General features: G+C 43.1%; 1 protein-coding gene across 2 annotated transcripts in view; it reads left to right on the top strand.

Moving 5' to 3' along the window:
• The first annotated feature begins 403 nt into the window (after positions 1-403).
• LOC116906805 (beta-galactosidase-1-like protein 2) overlaps positions 404-25,547 on the top strand; it is a 39,462-nt gene continuing 14,318 nt past the window's right edge. The window contains exons 1-13 of one of the 2 annotated variants that reach the window (XM_032909679.1): positions 404-657; positions 2,042-2,134; positions 2,666-2,863; positions 7,262-7,330; positions 8,239-8,334; positions 9,148-9,256; positions 12,021-12,113; positions 15,117-15,198; positions 16,181-16,245; positions 16,942-17,026; positions 17,810-17,947; positions 20,677-20,757; positions 21,353-21,459. In XM_032909679.1, coding sequence (XP_032765570.1) covers positions 653-657; positions 2,042-2,134; positions 2,666-2,863; positions 7,262-7,330; positions 8,239-8,334; positions 9,148-9,256; positions 12,021-12,113; positions 15,117-15,198; positions 16,181-16,245; positions 16,942-17,026; positions 17,810-17,947; positions 20,677-20,757; positions 21,353-21,459 — 1,221 coding nt within the window. In that variant the 5' untranslated portion in view covers positions 404-652. The remainder of the gene's footprint in view (positions 658-2,041; positions 2,135-2,665; positions 2,864-7,261; positions 7,331-8,238; positions 8,335-9,147; positions 9,257-12,020; positions 12,114-15,116; positions 15,199-16,180; positions 16,246-16,941; positions 17,027-17,809; positions 17,948-20,676; positions 20,758-21,352; positions 21,460-25,547) is intronic. The other variant, XM_032909680.1, reaches the window with a different exon arrangement.

Here is a 25,547-nt window from a genome sequence, read left to right as displayed (position 1 = left end):
AAGTCTTCAGTTAGGGAGGGCGATTTGGGGGAGGGACACTCATTAATCATGGTGCTTCACCCAACATCAAACATTCAACTGTTTAGTAGCAAAATCAAAGAAAAGTCTAGTAAGAACCACAGTTAAGGAGGAGGTGGCCTGGAACTTTCAATCTGACCCTGGAGAGGTCAATCATGAGGGCACTGCCCGCCTCTGTGGGAAGTTAGCCTGAGGTCACAGGCTACACTACTGTTTTCTAGGTAAATCTGTAATACAGAGGCGTTTCGCTTTCTTTGGCGACTGGACAAAGTATAAATAATGTTGGCAGAATTTGAAACAGAGCTTCCCTTCCACCCACAAGGTCCTGTGCCCACAGGCCGAAAGAAGGGCGTCAACCACAGGTGTCTGGGCACCTGGGTTCAGCCTGCCCGGGTGGGGACACTAGGCGGCTGCAGACTGCAGCGGTCGGGAAAGGTCCGCAGTGCTGTGGCTGCTGGCTGACAGTGACTAGCTTCGAGAAGAGATCAGTCCAGTAAGACATCAGCATCTCCTCCTTGAGGTCTTTGGAGGGCCTGTGTGCCAAGCACATCTTGTGTGAAAGACAGGAGGCTGGGTGCTGGCTTGTGATTTCTCCCACGGGCAGAGCCACCGTGGCAGTGCATGCTGGACCAGGATGAGGTGATGCTTTAGGGGCAGGCTCTGGGAACACCGCTTGGTGCCAGTGGCCTCTGGAAGAGCCAAGGCTCCCTCCCTAGGTCAGCATGATGAGCTGCCCAGTTGACATCAGATGAGTGTCCTCTGGGCTGCGCTAGGCTCAGCTGTGTGTGGGCCCCTCTGCAGTCCCTGGGCCTCTACGGGCTGCATGCATGCCTCTGCTGGGGGTTTCCGGTGAAATTGGCTCAGACTGAGGATTCTGCCCCGGGCTCTCCTTCAGAGTCTCTTGAAGTTTGTGTGTGTGTGTGTGTGTGTGTGTGTGTGTGTGTGTGTGTGTGTGTGTGTGTGTGTCCTCTTCTCCCTGCAAAGCTTGTCAGAGAGTCCTCTATTCTTTCTTACCATACCAAACCCTGCCCCGTGTACTGCCAAAACCTCTTCCCGGTCTTTTTTCTTGTTTGTTTGTTTAATTTTTTTTTTTAAAACTTCCTTTGATTTACCCATTCTCAGTTCTGCCTAGATGTAGATTTCTTTACTAATGGTAACAACTTAGCATTTGCTCAAAAATACTTGTGGTGGGGGTGGTGATGGTGGTGGTGATCTGAATTTAGAAGAGTGATTACTACAGGTAGGAGTAGACTCTGTGTGTGTGTGTGTGTGTGTGTGTGTGTGTGTGTGTTGTGTGTGTGTTTGTGCGTGAGTGAATATAAGAAGGTTGGATTTGAAACATTATTCTGCTTTGATTTAGTAATAGGTATATAACAAACTCATGCTAATTAAATTGTGTTTAAACTTTTCTAAAAGTGGAACATCAAGTATTTTAATTAGAAAACTTTGTGGAGCCCAGGCACTCACTGTTGCTGGTGCTGGAAAGAGCAGCATTCACACTAAAGAAAATTTCAATCCACCCTGGACTCACTAGTTCTTGAATGAGTGCCGTAAAGACATCAACAGGCCATAAGGATGATAAGATGTATTCTGGCAATGTATGGGTTGATCCCTAACAGTAGTGGACTAATGAAAAACTTAGTTGGAGACAAAGAATTGTTCCCCTCTGTGAAGACATTTCCCCTCTCCTAAAGCAGGATACCATTAGGATCCGTTTCTCAGTAGTGGAACCAGTGTGGAAGCTTCTAAGAGGTTATGCTCTGAGATTAAAGCCATTGTTTGACTGGATCCAGAGCCACACCAAAATGTATATGGTGCCTGAAAATCCAGCAATGTACCAAGCTATTTCTGTGGCGCTATCCCCTCTCCATTCAGCAGCAATGGCTTCACTATGATTCCAGCTGGTTCAAAGCCTAGGAACGAATTCTGCCTTCCCACCCTTCTCTAGGGGGAGGCCTGTTTCAGCTCTTAGCTATTCCCCCCTGCCCCCTTTTCTGACCTCTCTCTGTTCTGTTCCATTTAGCATGTGGACCTTCCTGGGGAGACCTGAATGCATCCTGTGTCTGTCTTCAGCCTTAGGCGTGATGGCTTTTCTCAGCAATAACCAGTTACCCAGGTTTGTTTTCAGACCAGTGAAGAAGTAAACCTGGGGCCCTCCAAAGGAAAGGCTCAAAACAGTTCCTGTGTGTGCATGCGCACACATGTACAGGATTTGTATGTGTATGTTTGTATGCATGTGCCATGGTGCATGTGTGGAGGTCAGAGAACAATTTCAGATGTTAGCCCTTGACTTCCATCTTGTTTGAGACAGGGTCTCTCTTGTTCACTGCGGCTTCCGTGGATTCTCCTCTCTGCTTCCGGTTTTGCTCTAAGGTGGCCGGGATTAGATACATGCATTATTGCATTTGACATATTTGTCCTTTACCTGGAGTCTGGGAATCTGCAAGCACTTTACACATCAAGCCATGTCCCTAGCTCCTTTCTCTTCCGTTCCCTTCCTTTCCCTCACTTCCCCTCCCCCCTTTCTTCTCTTTTCTTTAGAAACAGGGTGGGCTTTGTATCCCAGGCTGACCATGAACTCTTCAGTTTTCCTAAGCCTTGCTGCCATCTTGTGCTCTAGAAATCATATGCCTTCTTGTCCTTGCAGGCTTAATCAATCTCACTTGACTCCTTTGTGGCTGCTGACCCGAAGGGTAGGTCTGAAAGTCAAGGACTCACAATTCACACTGGAAGGTTTTCCATTCCGGATCATATCTGGTACTATAGACTACTTCCGGGTACCTAGACAGAACTGGAGACAAAGTTTGAGGAAGATGCAGGCCTGTGGCTTCAACACTCTTACCACGTGAGTCTAAGCTTCTTCTGGTTCTTCTTTTCAACCGAATCCTACTGAGACTTTATTTGAACAGTCTTTTTATTATTATTATTATTATTATTATTATTATTATTATTATTAAAGATATTTGTTGGCCAACTTATTAGTCAGGGTTCTCTAAGGGAACAGACATATATATTCACATATGTTTATTTATAGGACTTATTAGAGTGACTTACTGTAGTCTGAGTAGTCCAACAATGGCTGAATTCTGATAGAAAACCCAAGGATCTGGTAATCAGTTAGTCCATGAGACTGGATGTCTCAGCAGCCCGGATGTGGTGATGGAGTTCCAGGGAAGTACGGGAGAGCTACCTGTCTTCAGCGTACATTGGAATCCTGGAAGAAACAGGTTCTAACACAAGCCAAGATAAACTTGCTTGAGAGTGAAGGCAAGCAGGCAAAAATCAAAAGCTCCCCTGTTCCATGTCATTTTTTTGTGAGATGCTACCAGAAACTGTGACCCAGATTTCCCAGTGGATCTTTTGCTCCCAAATGATCCAGATTTAGGGCAAGTCTCTGTCTTCAGATCATCCACGTCTGAGGTGGGTCTTCCCACCTCAGATGATCCACTTAAGAAGTTCTGGGGGCTGGAGAGATGGCTCAGTGGTTAAGATCACCGACTGCTCTTCCAGAGGTCCTGAGTTCAAATCCCAGCAACCACACGGTGGCTCACAACCATCTGTAATGGTATCCAATGCCCTCTTCTGGTGTATCTGAAGACAGCTACAGTGTACTTAAATAAATAAATCTTTAAAAAAAAAAAGAAAAGAAGTTCCTTTTGTAGGCATGTCCAGGAGTGTTTGTTAATTCCAGATGTAATCAAATTGACATCCAAGATTAGTCATCACATCAGGCTTGTAGCATAGGCCTGCCATCTCAGTATTTAGGAGGTAGAAACAGTAGGATTGTTCAAGGCCAGCACCGCTTACATAAAAAAAGTTGAAGCTAGCTGAATCTTTATAAGCTTTGTTTAAAACACAAACAAACAAACAATTCCTCCAAATAGCCAATCAAACAACAACTACAAAAACACTGCCAACTACCACCACCAAAATAACAACTAATAATAACAAAAAGTTGTGTATTATGTTTATTTTGTCTTGAGTGTTTGAGAGTGTGAAATAGATTTGAAGGAGTCTCTCCTCCATGTGAAAGTAGAGAGTGTTGTTGGGGAGTTCACAAGAGGAAATTGCTCAGACATGAGTAGACGCCAACAGAAATCTTTATTACCTGACTCTGGGGGACTGGGATCCAAATGTATCCCCAAGCTTTTCTCAATGTAAGCTTTTAAGCACAAAAATTATGTTCTGGGTTGACAGCCTTTGGTGACCAAGAACAGTTAGCCAGAAGCAAAACTACAGAAGGCACAAAGCAAGCTTAATACCTTTTGAGACTTTCCAAGAACTATATGGACTTTGATGGGTTGGGCACCTTAGCTTTACTTCTGGTGCTTATGTGCTGCTATCATCATGGAGTCAGTTGTGCTGAGGTCTGGGAGCATCTTAGAGGGTAGGCTGGAGGTGGGACTTTTTTTTTAAAGTCTGCCTAGGATTAAGCGAAACAGTCTCCCTGAGCTTTGATTGAGAACAGAATGCTCTGAGTACACATCAAATGTCAGTGTCTCCCTGCCCAGTAGGAAGCAGAAGGGAATGTTCTTCAGCTCTTCTCAGAGAGAACTTAGGCTTCTGGAGTTTGTAAATGCCATGAAAATGTGGGGACACCGCCCCATGAGCCTTTCCCTATTGCAGAGTTTCCAGACTACCAAGATAATCTCACAGCTCATGAGCTGCAACTCGAGCATTCTTAAGCAATGGCTTCTGATAGGCTGTGGTTCTCTGTATCCACTGTCAAGTTTCTCTGGGCAAGCACCATTAGCAGGCAGAAAGAGTGATTATGAACTGCTCATGGAGCTATGGGGTTGGGAAGTCCCCGGTGCTGTAGTTTGAAAGCTGGAAACTCTGAATGGCACGGAGCGAACCTGCATTGGCATCTCGAGGCTTAGAAACAAGATGGCTGATGGTAAAAGTTTCAGTTCCGAAGCAGGTACGGTTGAAGCCCATGTAGGGAAGCTGAGAGCAGGGATGCACACCCGTGAGTCTCACCCTTAGGAGGCTGAGTCAGGAGGATTACAAGTTTGAGGGCGGTCAGTCTGGGATACATATTGAAACCCTGTCACAAAACAAAACCAAACTCAAGAAGAAAACCAAAACAGTGTTTTGGAGACACAAACCACTCTGACGCCACATACTGTTTATTTGGTTGACAAGTCCGTATGGAATTCCATGGACGATCACACTACGGTGTTTGGATGTGAGGTATTTGCAGTTCATAGCTGTTATCAATAGTGCAGCCATGAGTGACCTATGCACCATTTCTATAGAGTGTATCTAGGAATGGCCTCAACAAAGTGGCACATTTCCCTCCCGAATGTCGGTCCGTTCTGCAAATCTTCCAAAGGACAGTGACTTGAGTAAATTCGTACAGTTGAGCAAGCTCTTCCCTCACTCACCCCTGGAGTATGTTCATCTTCATATACTGTGTTCCTGTTACATCCTGACTCTCCATTCTCTTCTAGCTTCTGGTGACCTGTGATCTGTTCTCTGCCTCCAGAGGCTGGGTTATTCAGGGTGCTCAGATCAGTGTTACCAGGCAACCTCTATCCTTTCCTGTCTGCCTTCTTTCACTTAGCACCATGCCTTCAAGGTTCAACCCAATTCTTTTATTATACCTTAAAGGTCACTGGTCTTTTTGTACCCCCCACCCCACCCCCAGGAACCATCCATTTTATTGTTTTGTAGTAAGACACAGAGCTTTGACCATGTAGACTTCTTCAAGGAGCTGCCACAGACACTCAGCTTTTAGCAGGTTACCAGGTGACCATGGAAACCAAACAGGGGAGGCTAGGTCTAGTGCCTTCATTTTTCATACAAGAAACCTGATGTCTGTTCTCACCAGGCCAGCCAGGGTGCTTGTATCCCCTTCCCTCACTCTGACTGAGCTCTGTCAATGATCAAATCCTACAGCTTTATAATCTGCTCCCTTGGCCCAGGAATCTCTCTGCTCATTGGCGATGCCACGATGGAAATCACACGCCATCTGTGAATGTTAGGCAAGCAAACTACCAGCCAGATATGACTCGCACCCTCCCCCGCCCCCGCTCATCAGTATAAGTCACATTGTAGTTAAGGTACTAATAATCAGTCCAGGGGACCAACTTAAACAAGACATAATTACCCTCACATACCAACTTCAAGATAAAATAGTCCTGCTCAGATCTCTCCCAACCTCCCTGTTCTGTTTCCTTCTCTTCCTGCTCCTTACCACTGGTCTTTTTACTCTAGGTGTCTACTCTTCTGTTTGTTCCAACTTTTTCATTCCTTTTTCTAATTATATCCAGAACATTTTTCATTTCACATACATGTACACATGCGTGCACACGCACATACACACATACATACACACACACACACACACACACACACACACACACACACACACACCACTTTTTATTTTGAGACAGGGTCTTGCTAAATTGCTAGGGCCATCCTTCATCCTTGAACTCTCCACCAGGATCAGTCAGAACTTTCCATCCTCCTGCCTCATTACCCTTAGGTAGAATTAAAGACATGTGTCACCAGGACCTGTATCATTATTGTTATTGTTGTTATAATAATAATAATAATAATAGTTTTTATTATTATTATTAACAGGCTCTCACCCCTCAGGTTAGGCTGTCCTAAAACTTGTGAGTCTTCTCTTTCAGCCTCAAAAGTGATGGTATTACAGGCATGTACCACCACATCCAACCATTTTTGTTAGGGTTTTTTTTGTTTTGTTTTGTTTTCCAACACAGATCTTGCTGTCTGGTCAACTGGCCTAAAACTTGTGATCCTCCGGCTTCAGCCTCCTCAGTGTTGGAAATGCATATGCATACAGTAGAGGCTTCATTGTTGAAGCATGAAATTTTCTCTCAGGAGAGAAGCTGGCTTTTCTGTTAAACATGGAGGAACCCATGGCTCCAGCTGCATAAGTAGCAGAGGATGGCCTTGTTGGGCACCAATGGGAGGAGAAACCCTTGGTCCTGCCCAGGCTCAATCCCCCAGGGTAGGGGAATGTCAGGGTGGGGAGATGGGAAGGGTTGGGGGATGGGTGGGGGGACACCCTCATAGAAGAAGAGGAAGGAGGGATAGGATAAGGGGTTTATGGATGGAAAACCAGGAAAGGGGATAGCATTTGAAATGTAAATAAAATAAATCCAATAAAACAAAACAAAACAAAAATAAAGAAAAAAAGATGGCAGAATCAGGATAGATGAAGTGCATGATGGGGCAGAGGTTCTTACGTTTCTCCTTTTCCCCATGATAGGCATATTCCTTGGAACCTCCATGAGCCAACTATGGGCCGGTTTCAATTCATTGAAAACATGGACCTCGTGTAGGTATTTGTACTTTAATTTCTTGATTCTGAGATTCAGATAGGGATGTGCCTGGTTGGTTGGATGAAGGAATGGGGTGTATAGCTCTACTTTTTGGTCATTGTTGTTGTTTTTTGTTTGTTTGTTGTTTGGTTCGTTGGTTGTTTTTAGTCTTAAGCCTTTTAATCCATACTAAATACTTTCCATTACACTTTTACACATTTTTTGAGTGTGCAAGCATCTTTATGTGTGCATATGTGCATATGGAAGGTTGGTCTCAAGTCATCAAGACTGGCAGTAGGTACCTCAACCCACCAATGTGCTTCAGCAGACTGTAATTCACTCTCATTCTTGCCATACTGCCTGATCATGGCTGATTTTGTCTCTGTCATTTGGAGTTGTATACTAGAACATGTTGTTCTTGTTTTGAGGCAGGGTCTCACCATATAACTCTAGCCGGTCTGAGATTCTCTATGTAGGTCAAGCTGTAGGTCAAGACACAAGAGGTCTCCTTGCCTTTGCTTCCTGAGTGCTGGAATTAAAGGTGTGCGCTACTAAGCCCCAGCCTCTAATTCTGCTTTAGTAAGCCACACAGAGCTTTAATAAGATTTTGCCTGGCTTGAAGCCTCCTTGAGCCATTGGTCTATAGCTGGCATAGCCTGCTCTTGTCATACGGTCTAGACCTTGTTTTAGCTAGCATTCCGTACTGTGAGTCCAGAAAAAAAAAAACCTGCTTTCTTGGTTATAATAGCAGATTCTGAGCTGTGATTTGTAGTGTCTGTCTTAAACCTTCAATACTATCTTGCTAGTCATCGTCCCTTTGGGGTACTGAGCTCCTAGAGTAATATAGAACAGGAGCCAGAGCATGAGAGCTGCCAAGCAGAGCCCTGCTTTGGGAGTGACGTCACTGTGACTGCTTTCATTCCAGAGCTTTTATCACTATGGCTTCAGAGACAGGACTCTGGGTCATTCTGTGTCCAGGCCCCTACATTGGTGGTGACGTAGACCTTGGAGGTTTGCCCAGGTAAGTTGTGGTCTGTGGGCCTCTGGCTGGGAAGCACATTCACGGGACTTTCTTTCTTTCTGAACCCATTTAAAAAGGTCTACACTATTGTGTTCATTGGCAGCAGGTGATGGTTTTTGAGTCTGGCTGTTTTCTCTTAGTTAAGACTTTCAAAATTTATGAATGTGGTAGCAGGACCGTCGGTCAGCATGGTTTTCCTTTTCCTAGCTGAGTATTTTTCCAGTAGAGACAGTCTCTTCATCTCTTGTGCACGCAAACAAAAGTGATCTAAACAGCGTTAAAACCATCTCCTTCCAGACTAGGGCTTGATACACCTTTCCTGTAGAAGGCCAGCTAGAAATCCCAGATGAGGTAGGAGGATTGTCACAAGTTTGGGGCTATCTTAGGCTACATGATGAGTACTAAATTAGTCAATGCTACATAGAAAGATACTGATATAAAGTCCAGATAACAAATATTCTAGGCTTTCTGAGCCTCTGTAATTTAGTCTGAAAACCACAGTGAAAAATATGTGAATGACTGGGTACAATCGTGCCAACCGAACTATTTAGTTAAACAGACAGTCTGACTTGGCTTTTAGTTTGCTGAACTCTATCCTGGATCTTGGTTACCAAGCTCTCCCAACCCTCTCCCCCATCTTGGGGTGCCGAGGTGTTTTTAATTGGCGTGGACTGTTTCTTCTTGAAGCTGGACCACACACCCTCACATCTCACTGTTCTGTGTGTAAATGTGGGCTGTGTTGTACATTCCCTTTTGGAACATTTATTATCACTGCTTCTCACCCTGTGTCTGAATCATCTTTGTAAATCATAGCTGGTTGCTCAAGGATCCGAAAATGAAGCTGCGGACAACTTACAAGGGATTTACTAAAGCAATGAATCGGTATTTCAACAATCTGATTCCCAGGATAGCAAAACTCCAGGTAAAACCTAGTCTTTCTCTCCACAGGTAAGGGAATTGATTGACAGATATATTTCCTGGATAGTTCTTGTGGCTTTCTGCAGGGAGCATATGTTGGCTATCGTGTGTTAGCACCCAGGAATTCCAGTTTCTTATTGAAGAAAGCTTCTGGCATTAGGCATTACTTGTCATGATGGTGAATGCTGTAGAAGTGAGAGATTCCAGCCTGGGCTACATTTTGAGACCTTGAATTCAGTTACTCTCTTTTTGTCTTTTACAACAACTGTTCCACTAGAATCTGCCACACCCTCCCACTCTCAAAACACTTGGAAGAATGTTCTGTGTATCTTTTCTTTGATTTGCTGGTTATTAGCTTCTGCTCAAGATTACCAGAAATTGGAATTAAAGATCATTCTCCAAGCTCTCACAGGCAGCTATATGCCAGTACACCACAAATATTGCTTTAAGAGAGCCCCTATGGAGAGGTCATGGTCTCTCAATTCAGGAGCTTAAAATGAATTTGTTAGAATTACAGTGGTTCAGGTGATGGCTTTTGACCTCATAATAGTGTGTGAAAGCTTATGATTTTAGTAGAAACAGAGTTTGAATTTATAAAATTACATCTATCTACCTATCTCTCTATGTATGTATGTATCATCAATCTCTCATTATTTATCATCTATGTATCTATGTATCTGTGTATCTATCTATCTATCTATCTATCTATCTATCTAGCTATCATCATCTATCATCACCTATCATGTATGTATGTATGTATCTATCATCAATCTATCATCATCTATCACATATGTATACATATATATATATGCATATATATATATATATATATAAATATATATGTCGTGTGAGATGGAACTCAGGTCATCGGGCTTTTTGGTAAATTCTTTTCCCTGAAGAGTCATTTTGGCAAGTCCAGTTTGATATTTTTAGTATTTATTTTTATCTTATGTATATTCATGTTTTACACACACACACACACACACACACACACACACACATGCTTTGTGACCAAGCAACCAAAAAAGGGTGTTAGGTTCCCTAGAACGGGAGTTACAAAGAGTTACGAGCTACCACAGGTTTCTAGAACTGAACCCAGGCCCTCAGGAAGAGCAGCCAGTACTCTTAACCCCCGAGCTACCTCTATCTCCCTGAACAATATTTTCAACTTAGGTTGGCTTTAGTTGGGATAGAACTTCATGTTAGATTAATAAACATCTATAGTATGTAGAAAATGAATACAGAGAAACAAATATTTAATGACATCTATTAGGTATTGCACTAGGAAATCAGAATTTTCATCTTCACAGTGATGAATATATATATATATATATATATATATATATATAGAGAGAGAGAGAGAGAGAGAGAGAGACAATGCCAAAATGTGCATATGTCTATGCAGATGCTAGATGAATGTTTCACATGGTTGAACTTTTTGGGAACAGACTGTAATTACTTGGGGGAGCTATTAAAACTCATAAGTGACCAAACAACACACACCAGCGAACATGTGGGCATTCTGTGGACAGCACAGGAATAGAACTTCAGGCTAGGAAGGTAGCTCAGTTGGCAGGATGTTTGTCTACCACATAAACCCAGGATTCAATCCTCAGTATCTCATAACCCAGTGTGGTATTCAGCCCTTTTGCCTTAGATCATCTCTGGTCCTTCTAGCTTCTGGATCTTCCTTTGCTTCTGCTGTATTCTTCATTGGAGAGATAAGAAAAGAAGAGAAGAAGCTGGATTTGAACGTCTTCCAGTGTTCGTCAGCTATGGCCATTCAGTTTAAAAAGTTAAAACAAACCTTTAGTCTGTGTCCTTTATACTCTTCTGACACATAACTTAGGGATCTAATGCTGGTTGCTTGCTCAGTATCTTCCTGTTTCAACTCTGTTTAAAGTTTTCCCTCGGTCACTGTGGTCAGGTTTGGGTATGCAAGTACTTGTGACACAGGTTTGCACAGTCCTGGATGCTCCCACCTTGCAACCTGCATTCATGGACATGGAGTTGGATTCATTACAGTCTATTTCCCCTTTATGCTAGGACAGGCACCTGGGGTTGTTCCACATGTTCCTGAAGGAAGTTTGAAGACATGTCTCATAAGTTTGGCTATGCGGGTGAAGAGGGCAAGATGGTCTTAACTAGAGGGGCTGGTGGTCCAGCAAGTTAATGTTAACATAGCTCCTTAAGCCATTCAAATGACGAGAAGGAGGGAGATGCTGAAGGCGGGGATGCTTCTGAGTGGAAAGATCTGAGCTATGGGAAGGGTGACTCCAGGAGTTTGGGACCTCATGATCAACACACTAAATCTACAAAAAAAAAATATGAGATGATAGTTAACTAGGGGTGTTTTAAAAAGAACTATTTTGGAAGCATTTGAAATCTCCCATAGAGCCACTGACATTGAGCAAGAGAAATAGCCAGGACCACGGTTCATTCTGGGTTGAATGTGTCTTTTTTGTTGTTTATTTTGTTATATTTTTTAAAAAAGAAACTTATTTACTTTTATGTGCATTGGTGTTCTGCCTACCTATCTGTGGTAGGGTGTCAGATCTTTCGGAAATGGAGTTACAGAAATTCGTGAACTGCCATGTGGGTGCTGGGAATTGAACTTGGGTCCTCTGGAAGACCAGCCGGTGCTCTTAACCACTGAGCCATCTCTTCAGCCTGAGTGTGTTGACTTTTATCTGTTTGCCCAGCATTTAGGAAAATACTCTTTCTCCACCAGTACCTCACTCTCACGTTCTCATCTCCTTGACCCTCAGTATAACAAAGGAGGCCCCATCATTGCCGTGCAGGTTGAGAATGAATATGGCTCCTACTATATGGATAAGAAATACATGGAGTATGTGAAAACGGTAAGTGCTCCTTCAGTTCTAGCTGCTTCTTGTACTTCGTTACGCTGTGGAACAAACATGTCCTCTGTGTACTTGCCTGCAACTGTGAGGTCTGAAGATTCATAGGGCCCACTTTTATCATTGATTTTTGGTATGGTCTAGACAGTGGCCTGGAAATATCAGTTTGCTCTGATATGAGGCAGAGACACACCCTAGAACAGCTCTATTTTCTATGACCATCCCAGCTTTCTTTTGTTGAGGAACTTTTACTTCTTTTACTTTTTTACGTTTTTAATTACTTGAAGAACACATGGTAATACATTTATCTTCTACTTTCAGATATATCCATCCATATAGGATACTTACAAGTGGCGTATGATGCACACAATCAGATCTGTTGTTGAGTTGGGAGCGGTGAAGTTAGAGGGGTCCACAGTTCAAGCTCACCCTCAGCTATATAGTAAATTTGAGGTCAGCTTGCATGACATGAGACCCTGTCTCAAAATACCACTCTCTTAGTTTCTTTTTCTGTCACTGTGATAAAATATTCTGATGATAGTAATTCAAGGGAGAAAGGGCTTATTTTACTAGCTTGAAATTCAAGACACAGTCCATCACGTTGAGGAAGTCAAACCAGCAGGAACTTGAAACAGCGACTCACATCCCATCTATCCCCAGGAAGCAGCAGAAGACAAATGTTTGCATGTCAGTGCTTAGCTTGTCTTCTGCATTTTCTGTAGCCCAGGATCCCCAACCCAGGGAATGGTCTTGTTCACAATTCAGATGGAATGGAGATAATTTCCCATAGGCCTACTGGTGGTTTTAAATCCTGTCAGGTTGATAGTTAACCTTCACCGTTGCAACCACCACTGCCAAGGACTTGTAAGTGAGAATTTGGGTTGTTTACACTCATTGCTGTTACAGTTGCACTGGACCTGTTACACTGTTGTTGTTATTTGTCCCATTTCCTGTTCCATGGTCCCTTTGCCTCCTGTTCTCAGAGTGACCTTGATCCTCCTGCCTCCTCCTCCCAAGGGATAGGATTAGGATTACAGGTATCACTTTATGTGTTGTTGAGGCGTCAACCTAAGTCTTCGCTCATAATACACAGGCACTCAACCAACAGAGCCATTTACTCATAAAAGTACGAATTATGAAAGGTTTTACATTTGAAAAATTAGCCTTTATTTATATTTGTGTGTCTGTATGTCAGGATGCATGTTCCACCATTTACATGTGGTGATCAAAGGACACCTCAGGGGAGTCACTTCTCTTCTTCCACCGTATAGGTCTCAGGAATTGAATTGAAGTGACCAGGCTGGTCAACAAGTGTCACTCACCCAACTATCTCTTGGCAACAGTATGCCGTTTGCTGGATATTTTTACCATCCCATTTCCCAGAATCACCTGCTGTATCAGTAGAAAACAATGCTGAATGCCAGTCTCCCTTCCTGGCTTGGACTTCAGCTTGTTAAACTCAGTCTCTGTCTTCTCCAAACAAGTCTTTAGGAAATATTTTGTCTGCGTTAGAACTGTCAGTGGGAATAAAAGCAGCCAGTTGTCTATGGAAGTAGAATTTGTTTTTGTCTGATCACTCATTCTCAAGCCTTCCAGATTGTCTGTGTTATATGGTCACCTAGTGACAAGCCACATGGTTCACTGGACTCGGATGAGACACCGAATCCTCACCAGGCCCACGGGAACCAGAGTACAGTGGCACAGAGTGACAAAGGACATTCTGGACATTCTTACTTGAGCGACTTTATTTTTTTGAAATAGTCTTATAGAAAAAACATTTCCTGATACCAACAGAAGACTCAAGGGTGAATTCTAAGAATCTGGGTCCAGAAGGCACACCAGACCACACAGTTGACTTGTCTTAGAACCTACAGCCATAATCCCAGCATTTTGTTTCTGAATTAAATGTCTCTTCGTCTTTTATCCATCTTGATTCAGGGTATCCCTAGAGTGTTTGTAGTTGAAGTGGGGATTTTATTTTTGGTTCTGGGGGGCGTTAGAGACAGAGTTTCTTCATGCAGCTCTGGCTGTCCTGGAACTGGCTCTGCAGATTAGGCTTTTCCTGAACACAGACATCCTCCTGCCTCTGTCTCCCGAGTGCTGGGATTAAAGGCATGCGCTGCCACTGCCAAGGCTCAAGTAGGAACATTTATGGTTCGTGCAAGCAACAGTGCCACCATAGGTGGATTAAGCCACAGCTTCCCTGCCTTTTGCACTGACCTAAGAAATGATTGAAAAATGTGTCTCATGTGGGATAATTCAGAGACATTGTGAACAAAACATTCATTTCTGCTCTCTGGCTTAGAGAAACCCCAGGAGGTGCTTTAGGGAAAGTATTGTAATGAGAGATTCAGCTGCCCTTCAACCCCTTCCTTGAGGTTTGGAATTTGAACTGCTGTTGAGTTTGACTGAGGCTGGAGTTGTATTTTTGTTTTGAACTTTTTAACTTAAAAGTAGTTGCATGGGAAATGTCATAGTTAGGGTTTCTATTGGTGCCACAAAACACCATGACCAAAAAATGTTGGAGAAGAAAGCGTTTTTTTTATCTGGCTTATACTTCCAGATCACAGTCCGTCATTGGAGGAAGTCAGGAACTCAAACAGAGGCAGGACCTGATGCAGAAGCCATGGAGGGGTGCTGCTTACTGGTTTGCTTACCCTTACTTGCTCAGACTGCTCTCTTATAGAATCCAGAACTACTAACCCAGGGACAGCAGCACATACAATGGGCTGGGCCCTCCCCCCATTGATTGATAATTGAGAAAATGCCTACAGTTGGATCTCAGGAAAGCATTTCCTCGACGGATGCTCCTTCCTCTCTGATGGCTCTAGCTTGTGTCAAGTTGATACTCAAAACCAGCCAGTCTAGGGAATTCAGCCTTCTTCTCCAGCTTTCAACTTCACTGTGGTATTTTCCAGTGCCATAGCTTGTTTTATTCTACTGCCAGGAAGAAGAAATCTCGTGGGACTAGAAGCAATCTATTTCCCTTACTGAATTTCTCCTTAGGCTTTAGTGTCAAGAGGGATCGATGAGCTGCTCATGACGGCAGATGATGGTGTGAGTCTCAGAAAGGGCCACTTGCAAAACGGTACGGTTTTGGTTGCATATATTTCTACACTGGCCAAGTTAAAAAGGCACAGGTCTGTCTGATGCTTTGTCTTTCTATTTCCTGCTAGTGAGGACTTGTGTGTAAAACTGAGTTAGGAAGTAGGACCCAATCTCGCTGCATAGAAGCTGTAATGATGACCAGAGAGTTACTCAATTCTTTCAGCCTTTTAGTGGCCTGACCCTTGGTTCAACTATGGCTAAAATGAATATTGTCTCTATCACTGACAAGTGACCCTGATTGGACAAAGAATGGAGGTGTTTCATTTCAGAGTAGTCTTGTGATGGGCCCAGCCCTGGCAGTTCTCCAAACAAATGAATCCAGAGAATAAAAGTAGGGCTGGGATTAGGGTGTAAGAAGGCAAACTTCTCACTAGTAGTAGAGCAATTGCTTGGCATGTGCCCATGGATTCAACCTCAGGAGCAAAAGAAGAAAACAATGAATGCATAGACCAAGAAGGAGGAACGTAATTTCTAAATCCTTTCCTCTAAGCAATTTGGTCAGCTCCATTCTCTTCCAATGTCCTTTCCCCTGGTCTTATTGGTGGTCCTTTCTGTTGTAGTAGGAAATTAGTGTTAGCATTCTGAATTAGAAGTCAAGCATGAGAAAGGTCTGAGGTTTGAGCCCCACAACCAAAAATGTCAAGTTTTGGAGTCTTGATATCTTCATTTTATCTTCATGCATGGGTTTGTGCCATGTGGCATGTTTTAACTTTCTAGATCATCATTATAAGTTCTAAGTGAAGGACCATGTGTGAAATTCCTTTGTATGTGCTTACATGGCTATAAGTATAGCCACATATCTTTATTGCTAGCTCTGGCTATGGAAATATTGAAGTGAGAATCTGGGAGGCATAAGTCTAAGAGGTGTGGACTGGACTCCTCAACCGGGCTCTGGGGGAGTATTCTGCCTCTACCCCTGTGTGGTCATGGCAGGTTCTCATGTATGTTCTTCCGTCCCACAGTGCTGGCCACTGTTCGCATGAAGAATATAAATAAAGAAACATATGAAGATTTCAACTTCATTCAGGTAAGGGTCTTTCAGACATGACAGATTCCAGTTCTTGCCCCACCCTTGACTTTTTGTCTTCCTTGTTCAGAAGATTCTTAGGACTAATTAGTTTAGTTAAAATTGGAATCTTCAGTGTCCTTCAATGTCTATTTTAGGTGGTTTTTAGGTTCAAATTGTATAAATCCAGAACACTTGCTTCACAGGCCATAGCGTTGAGTATTATAATCCTAACTTTTGTTCACTCTGATTTGTACAACTTTGCTCAAGGCTAGCATTTGTCATAATCCTTCCATTGATGCAGTCCCTGTAGCATTAAACATTTTTAAATTCTACCTCTGTGTCAGGCATTTCTTACTAGCTCTCTGATCATCCAGAGAATGAAAGATTCTTTTTTTTTCCCTTTCCTTCTTTCTTTCTTTTTTTAAACAAATTTCCAGCTTTTACTTTTAGGATATCTTGAAAGAGAAATATTGAAATGGCAGGTTCCCCCCACCTAACAAAAAGCTTGGAAAAGATGACCACATGAAGAGACCATGGGGCTGGGAAGGTCATCTGAGACTGGGAGCCTGGGACTCAGAGCTCTGAGAAGTGTAGGGTGTTTTCAGTTAAAGTGCACACGAGAGCACTGGGCTTCAGAGCTCCCTTGTAGGCCGTTCAGGGCTTCAGAATTACAGAAGAGCATCCTAAATTGCCACTTGTTTTGTTTTCCCTCAGGGTGGAAGCCCTATTCTGATGACGGTATATACAACCAACTCTTTTGACACATGGGGAGCTCTGCGCCAGCTTGGGGATCCACAGAGTGAGTCCTTCTTCCCGACCTTTTCAGGGAAACTCGACAACAGTGGCACTGGGCTGTTCTCTTCTTGCTCATTAGTGACCTTGAGGTTTAGGGACAAGGCTACCAGGTGTTGTATCATATAAGTATCAGTCTGGATAAGTGGATGGCTCCTAGACATCTGCTCAGATGAAGAGGTCATAGAGCACGAACACTTCTGGGGGCCATTGCAATAGGAACTTAAGTTTCTGTAGTTTTCATTTTAAATACACTTCTCCAAGGCTAGAAAAGTAATGAGAATGAACCATTCCATGAGACAGAGTAACACAATGAAGGCGTGCTGGGTGTGGAAGTAGGTAGTTGTACAGCTCCAGCTTATCTGATTTTAATTCTTTTGCTCCCGGGGAATTGATGATGGCCACTTAAATGGAGTTGAAGGTAAATGTGACTGTTGCCACCTTTTCAGATAAGTCGCTAAGAGAAGCTGGTGAGTGCCTTAGAGATAGTAAGCTGGAAAAGGTCTGCCCCCAAAAAAGTCATGAGCTGTGTTTGGTATACAGTTTATGTGCTAGAAAGAAAAATTCACCCAAATATGAAACCTAGAGAAAGAAGTAATAAGTGACTTTGGATTTTGAAAACAAACACCACCAGCTACTTCAGTCAGTCCTGGTCCATCTAACGTTTTTCTGGGCATGCGTTCTAAGCAGATCTTGAAGATTTCAGGTTGAGATAGTTTGATAACCTCTGAGCTGGGAACCCTTAAATCTTGGTTCTGGCTCTGCTTTCTCCCTGTCTTGCTCTCTGCAGTGTTGATGAAGGATGTGCGTGAGATCTTCAGCCTTGGGTTCTCCCTCAACTTCTACATGTTCCAAGGTGGCACCAACTTTGGCTTAATCGGTGGCGCTCAGTCTGCAGAGGGTTACACACCTGTGGTAACCAGCTATGGTGAATATTGGTCCTCAGAATTACCTCCAACCTAGGCTGCCCCCATTGTGGAATCTAGAGCATAGTAGATTAGGGAAATCTCTTGAACTGTTTAACTGTCTTAACTTTAATGTGTGTTGGGAACTGAGGATTTGGTATTTGTCATGACCTCACTAGATATTGGGGTCTTGGCTTTCTGGGACTTTGTGAGCAGACAGGTTAGTAACCTTTGTCTTGCATATGTGCTGCATGGAACCTTCCTTTAAACAGCTCTGTGTAAAGTCTGTTGCTTTGGATTTTCTGAGAGAACCACAAAATGTAGCCTCCAAATCCCCTCAGAGACCAAGGGGGAAGTTAAGGGTGAAATAAAGCTAACGTTCATTTAGAAAGATGAGGTCTCATTTTCCTTTACATAATTACCATCCTCGATTCTTTTTAGTGTAATTTTCAGACAAGTGTGTCTTGGTGTCATGGTTTTAATTTGTGTCTTTCTAATAATGAGTAATGATTTTGAGGATCTTTCCATTTGCTGATTCACCTTTTTTTTTTTTTTTTGTTTGTTTGTTTTGGTAAAGTAACTACATACCTTTGTCCCATTTTTTTTTAATGGCAACTTTTTGTTTTTTGTAATTTTGAAAGTTTTAAAACATGAGATCTGGGTAGAAGGCCTTTGTCAAGTATATGCTTTGCAAATGTTTTCTCCCAGTATGTAGCTTATCTTTTTATTGCCTCCATAGTGTGTTTTGAAGATCAGAAATTTAACACTTTAATAAAAGTTTTAAGTTATTAAAAAATAAAAGAAATTGAGGTAAGTAGCAATGGGGGATTCCAGAAAGGCAAGAGACTCCCAGGTGCCAACAGGGATGAGATTAGCTGAAATGGTTAGGCAAAGCCCTAAGTTGGGAGATGGGTCCACCCACTCATCTACAAATTTTCAACCCAGAATAGCTTCTCTCTAAAGGAAAACAGGGACAAAGTGTGGAGCAGAGACTGAAGGAAAGGTCATCCAGAGACTGCCCCACGTGGGGATCCATCCCATATGCAGACACCAAACCTAAACACTATTGCTGAGGCCAAGAAGTGCTTGCTGACAGAGACTATTTAGCTGGCTCCTGAGAGACTTGGCCAGAGGTTGAGAAATACAGAGACAGATGCTCACAGCCAATCATTGGTCTGAGCACAGGGACCCAAAATGAAGGAGTTGTAAAAAGGTCTGAAGGAGCTGAAGGGCTTTCAACCTTATAGGAAGAACAACAATATCAACCAACAAGACGCCCCAGAGCTCTCTAAACCACCAACCAAAGAGTACACATGGAGGGACCCATGGCTCCAGCTGCATATGTGGCAGAGGATGGCCTTGTCTGCCATCAATAGGAGGAGAAGCTCTTGGGCCTATGAAGGCTTGATTCCCCAGTGTAGGGGAATGCCATGGCAGTGACCTTGAATTTGGAGATCACCTTGCCTTATGCTCCTGGGATTCATAGCTACTTTGCTTCAAGATCTCCATACCAAGATCCAGGTCAGAAACTTGTTATCTCCCAGCCTCAAGATCAGGATCAAAGCAGACTAAGACTGTTACAGAAATCTACACTTGACCAAAATTGGGGGAATGTTTAGCCCTCAATGGATGCATTCACAACAGAACTCCTGTGCCTAGATCTCAGGGGACATTGTAATTGGTAATTCAATATCTAGAAGTCATCTATGAAGGAGTCCCTGACTGAAGAAAAGGCCATCCAGAGACTGCCCCACCTTGGGATCCATCCCATATGCAGCCACCAAACCCAGACACTTGCTGAAGCCAAGAAGTACTTGCTGGCAGGAGTCTGGTATGGATGCCCTGAGAGGCTCTGTCAGAGCCCTACTGATACAGATGAGGATACTTACAGCCAACCATCAGACTGAGTACAGGGACAACAATGGAGGGGTTAGAGAAAGGGCTGAAGGAGCTGTACCGGTTTGCAATCCCATAGGAAGAAAAACAATAACAACCAACTAGATATCCCAGAGCTCCCAGGGACTAAACTATCAACTAAAAAGTACACACATGGAGGGACCCATGGCTTCAGTTACATATGTAGCAGAGGATAACCTTGTCTGGCATCAATGGGAGTAGAGTTCATTGGTCCTGTGACAGCTTGATGCCCCAGCATAAGGGAATGCTAAGTTGATGGGGCAGGAGGGGGTGGGTGAATTGAGAACCATTCTTGTGGAGGCAGGGGGAAGGGCGTGGAATTGGGGGGTTTGAAGGGGAAACCAGGAAGAGGGATAACATTTGAAATGTAAATAAACAGAATAATAAATAAATAAATATAATAAAATAAAATAAAAATATGTTATTCCTGTCACTGCTATACCATTTTCCCTAAAAGTTAAAGTGAAAAATTCTGCAAAGCATAGGTAAATGTCAGTAAAATATTTTTGAATACTATAAATCTTTTTGTAATTAAAAAAATAAAAGAAATTGGATAGGAAGGATAAACCACTGCGTTGGAGGGCCATGGATTGCTGCTGGGACCTACTGTGGCTGCACAGATTGGTGAGGTTTGCCTCCTGTTAACAATCCCCACCCTTATTAAAACTCAGCAGATGCCTCTTAGTTTGGACCAACAGACATATGAAATTCTCTTATCACATACCCAAAAAGCACCACCCCCAGGTTGCTAATGTTTTTTTTTTTCTTCTTCAGGGGAAAGGAGTCAACCGTAGGTGTTCTTGGGGGAGATGACACATTTCTCTGTTTTCTTTAGACTACTGTGCACTGATAACAGAACATGGAGACTACACACCCGAGTACCAGGAATTTCAACGCTTTTTCCATTCTGTTACAGGTACTCAGCAGCAATTCCAGTCTGAGTAGTGATGGAGACCTCCAGGGGGATCTGCTCTGGGCTGAAGGGAAGGAAGGAGTGGAGACATTTTGGGGAGAAACCCAATTTGCTCCATGTTGTCATGGGTTTTGGAAATGCACGAGATACAGGTTCTGTACTTGTGTGCTCAGCACAGGACCATGTTGCTTGGTCTTGGTTGTGCCTGCAATCCTCTAAAACTTCTAAAAGCTAGAGTCTCCATTCCCCATCTGTACTATTCAGTAAGCATGACTTGGTTGAGGTGGAGAAGTAAGGGTAGACTGTGAAAACCTGGGCTTTAGGAGATTCTAATGAAGAGTTAGGCTGAGATCTCTAGATCTAACAGCCAAGGTCAATGTGCTCCTCTTTCTCGGACAATAAGGGGTACTTCCTAGGACATTTAAGGATGAGAGGACCCTTATTCCGTTAGCACCTGTCTTAATTCTTCCTGGAATTAGGAAAGACTACATGACTGGGTCTTTCATTTGTGGAAGCTGTGGGATAGCAGGGAACTTGGTGTCTTCCAACGGGGTTGTGGCAGGTCCCAGGATTGGCAGCTATGTGCTTTCCATTGCAGATTTTAGCCCGCTCACTCGACCAAAAGCTACACTGACGTTTGCCTATCAACCACTAACATTATTATATTACATGACCCTGTGGGAAGTCCTGCCCTATCTGGCCAAGGTGCGTGTTTCTTGGGTATAGACACATGCTATCACTTTAGGCTAAAAGGGATAGGAAATAAAGAGCTCAAAGACCAAGCAAGGAGTAGAAGATTAGGGAACAAAAGTAATCCTTGAAAGTTTTAGTTCCTTTCCAAGTTTTACAGCTAAGAATAGGAAACCAATTGTATGAACTCAGATTAGACTAAATTTGAAGAAATTGTCTAAACTTGTGTAATACTGGAAAACAGTCCCTTTCATGATTCAGCTTAATGATTCATTTTCCCTCCCTCCCTCCCTCCCATCTATCCTTCCTTCCTTCCTTCCTCCCTTCCTCCCTTCCTTCCTTCCTTCCTTCCTTCCTTCCTTCCTCTCTTCCTCCCTCCCTCCCTCCTTTCTTGCTTTCTGCTTTTGCTTTTTTTTTTTTTTTTAAGATTCTTTTAATGTGTATGAGTGTCTTGCCTGCATGTTTATAAATGAACCACGTGTCTGTCTGTGGAGTCAGAAGAGGGTGTCAGATCAATTGAAACTGGTAGGAACTGAATTCGAGTCCTTTGCAAGGATAAGGCACTGGTATTACCCCTGAGCCATCTCTGCAGCACGCCCCCTGCTTTCTTAGGTGTTAGAATAGAAGTACACTGACTAGATCTATAGTAATGATTTTTAAAATCCTTTTTTTTTTTTTTTTTTTTTTGGTTCTTTTTTTTTTTTTTTGGAGCTGGGGACCGAACCCAGGGCCTTGCGCTTCCTAGGCAAGCGCTCTACCACTGAGCTAAATCCCAACCTTAAAATCCTTTTATTGGTTGCAAATTTCATATCATGCACCCCAGTCCCACTCATCTTTCTGTCTCTTCATACTTGTCCTCTACCCTTCCAATCTCCCCACCAACAGTGAAAAAAATCTTGTTGTTGAATCTGTAGTGTGTTACAGTGTGTCCCACAGTATACCCCTTTGTTCATACTTCTTTGCTTGCAAATGTTCATTGCAATGACTCGTTGGTCTGGTACAAGGCCTTTGGCTTCTGCTACTCTATCAATGCTGGAACCTCACTGGGATTCCTCTCAGATATCTGATTGTCGTCCTAATGTCCTTCAGATCTGAAGGATTGGCCCCTCATGCATTCCAGCAGTTCATCGATTGGATAGATGTTGAGGCAGGCCAATTTGAAGCCCTAGATTTGGGCCTGGGAGCTATTTAGTCACCTGTTTCCTGCTCTCACGCCCTTGGTGCCAGCTCACCAACAACCACCTACAACCAGGGCCAGCTCTACCTGTTGCCTGGGCGAGGTGTAGGGCCCATGCTCTTGAGTGATGCAGCAGGTGAGGGGCAGGGACAGTTCTCCTTCCTGCAAGGGGTAAGGATGGGGAGGGCATCTCTCCCTCACCCAGGGCAATGATTTTTAACCTTTTTTTCCATATAGAGATGCATTCTTTAAACCCATGATTAAGTTCAATATATAAAACATAAACTAGGTTAGTCAGGGTGTTAGTTCTACAGCACTGAACTTTCCTCCCCTGGAAGGGTCAGTCATCCCTTCTCTAGGATGTTTCGACTCTTAATTTACCTCTAGGGTTCCCAGGAACACAGATGGAAAACTGGTCTAAGGAAACATTGTACGCTCATTCTTCTAGAACCTACCACACATCAGTGTTTTGAACTGATGACAAGGTTATTCTAGACAACTTTAAGTCTAATGAGTAAGAATAATAAATGAAAAACAGATTGGAAGGCCATGGGCCATGGGCCATACATAGGTGGAGGAAGTGAGATTTTTTTTTTACCATTGTCATAGAAATTCTATGTGCTGTACAGTCATAGTAGTTCAGGGAGACCTTGGTCAAGGTGGTATTAAGACCGAAAGGCTGAATAGAAGCAAATGACATGACAACAGAGGTAGAGAAACTGAGGCACTCCCAGTTCCGTTTATAAAGCCAGCAAAGGGTATGTGTTTGTGAACTGGAGTTAGGATTGCACAAGAAAGTGCTGTGTGGGACAGTGTCACCAAAAAGCCAGGCAACACAGAAGGAGCTGCTTACAGACTTGCAAGAGCATTTTGGGTTTATGTTGTGGTGGGAATCAGACTCAGTACACTCTCTCAGCTAAGCCTGATATTTTCTAGTTCTGCTATTATTTACTTATGTTTTTGGGACAAATTCTTGCTTTGTAGGTCAGGCTGGCCTCAACTTCATAATGCTCCCTTGACCTCCTTTGAGCTGGGATGACATGTATGCACCACAATGCCACTGTTTTTCTCTTGTGTGTCTCTGCTTGTGAGTTTACTGTGATGCTTTTGGGTATCATATCCCCAGCACCAGAGAAACTGCTTCCGTTTTCCCTGCTTCTCAGTGGATATAAGTTTCCCACTGGCCGCTTACCCAGTGGGTTTCAGCAGCAGTTGACCTTATTGCCTTGAAACTAACCATGCTGGGAATATTTACAATACAGAAATAGAAAGTCAGTTGCCAAGAATTTTGTAGGAAATCTCATATTTTAGGGAATTATTATTAGCACTGTTTTTATTGTGATTTTATTATTGTAGTGATGACTTTTATTTTTTAATTTTTTTATTAAGTATATTTCTTTACTTACATTTCAAATGTTATTCCCTTTCCCGGTTTCGTGTCCATAAGCCCCCCTCCTGTCACCCTCCCCCATACAGGTATTCCCCCTATACATCCCCCTTACTGCCCCTCTCACATTCCCCTGGACTGGAGGTCCAACCTTGTCAGGATCAAGGGCTTCCTCTTCCGCTGATGTTCCAACAAGGCTATTCCCTGGTACATATGCAGCTGGAGCCCTGGGTCAGTCCATGTATAGTCTTTCCATAGGGGTTTAGTCCCTGGAAGCTCTGATTGGTTGGCATTATTGTTCTTATGGGGTTGAAAGTTTTTAATCCTTCCTCTAATTCCCCCAGATGTGGACCTGTTCTCAGTTCAGTGGTTTGCTGCTAGTGTTGACCTCTGTATTGGACATGATCTGGATGTTTCTCTCAGGAGAGATCTATATCCAGTCCCTTTCAGCATGCATTTTTTTTTAGCTTCATCAATCTTATCTAGTTTTGGTGGCTGTATATATATGGGCCACATGTGTGGCAGGCTCTGAATGTCCATCCCTTCAGTCGCTGCTCTAAACTTTGCTTCCATATCTCCTCCTATGGATATATTTTCCCCTTTCAAGAAGGAGTGGGAGCATCCACACTTAGTTATCCTTCTTCTTGAGCTTCCCGTGGTCTGTGGATTGCATCTTGGGTAATTGGAGCTTTTGGGCTAATATCCACTTATCAATGAGTACATACCAAGTGTGTTTTTCTGTGATTGGGTTACTTCACTCAGGATGATATTTTCTAGTTCATTCCATTTGCCTATGAATTTCATAAAGTCGTTGTTTTTGATAGCTGAGTAATATTCCATTGTGTAGATGTACCACATTTTTTGTATCCATTCCTCTGTTGAAGGGCATGTGGGTTCTTTCCAGCTTCTGGCTATTATAAATAAGGCTGCTATGAACATAGTGGAGCATGTGTCTTTGTTGTACGTTGGAGCATCTTTTGGGTATATGCCCAGGAGACGTATAGCTGGGTCCTCAGGTAGTGCAATGTCCAATTTTCTGAGGACCCTCCAGACTGATTTCCAGAGTGGTTGTTCCAGTTTCCAGTCTCACCAACAATGGAGGAGTGTTGCTCTTTCTCCACATCCTCACCAGCATTTGCTGTCACCTGAGTTTTTGATCTTAGCCATTCTCACTGGTGTGAGGTGAAATCTCAGGGTTGTTTTGATTTGCATTTCCCTTATGACTAAAGATGTTGAACATTTCTTTAGGTGTTTCTCAGCCATTCGGTATTCCTCAGCTGTGAATTCTTTGTTTAGCTCTAAACCCCATTTTTTTAAATAGGGTTATTTGTCTCCCTGCAGTCTAACTTCTTGAGTTCTTTGTATATTTTGGATATAAGCCCTCTATCAGTTGTAGGATTGGTAAAGATCTTTTCCCAATCTGTTGGTTGTTGTGTTGTCCTAACAACAGTGTCCTTTGCCTTACAGAAGCTTTGCAGTTTTATGAGATCCCATTTGTTGATTCTTGATCTTAGAGCATAAGCCATTGGTGTTTTATTC

Source organism: Rattus rattus, chromosome 8, assembly GCF_011064425.1.
Source record: "Rattus rattus isolate New Zealand chromosome 8, Rrattus_CSIRO_v1, whole genome shotgun sequence".
NCBI lineage: Eukaryota > Metazoa > Chordata > Mammalia > Rodentia > Muridae > Rattus > Rattus rattus.
This window is presented reverse-complemented; position numbering and strand designations above follow the sequence as displayed.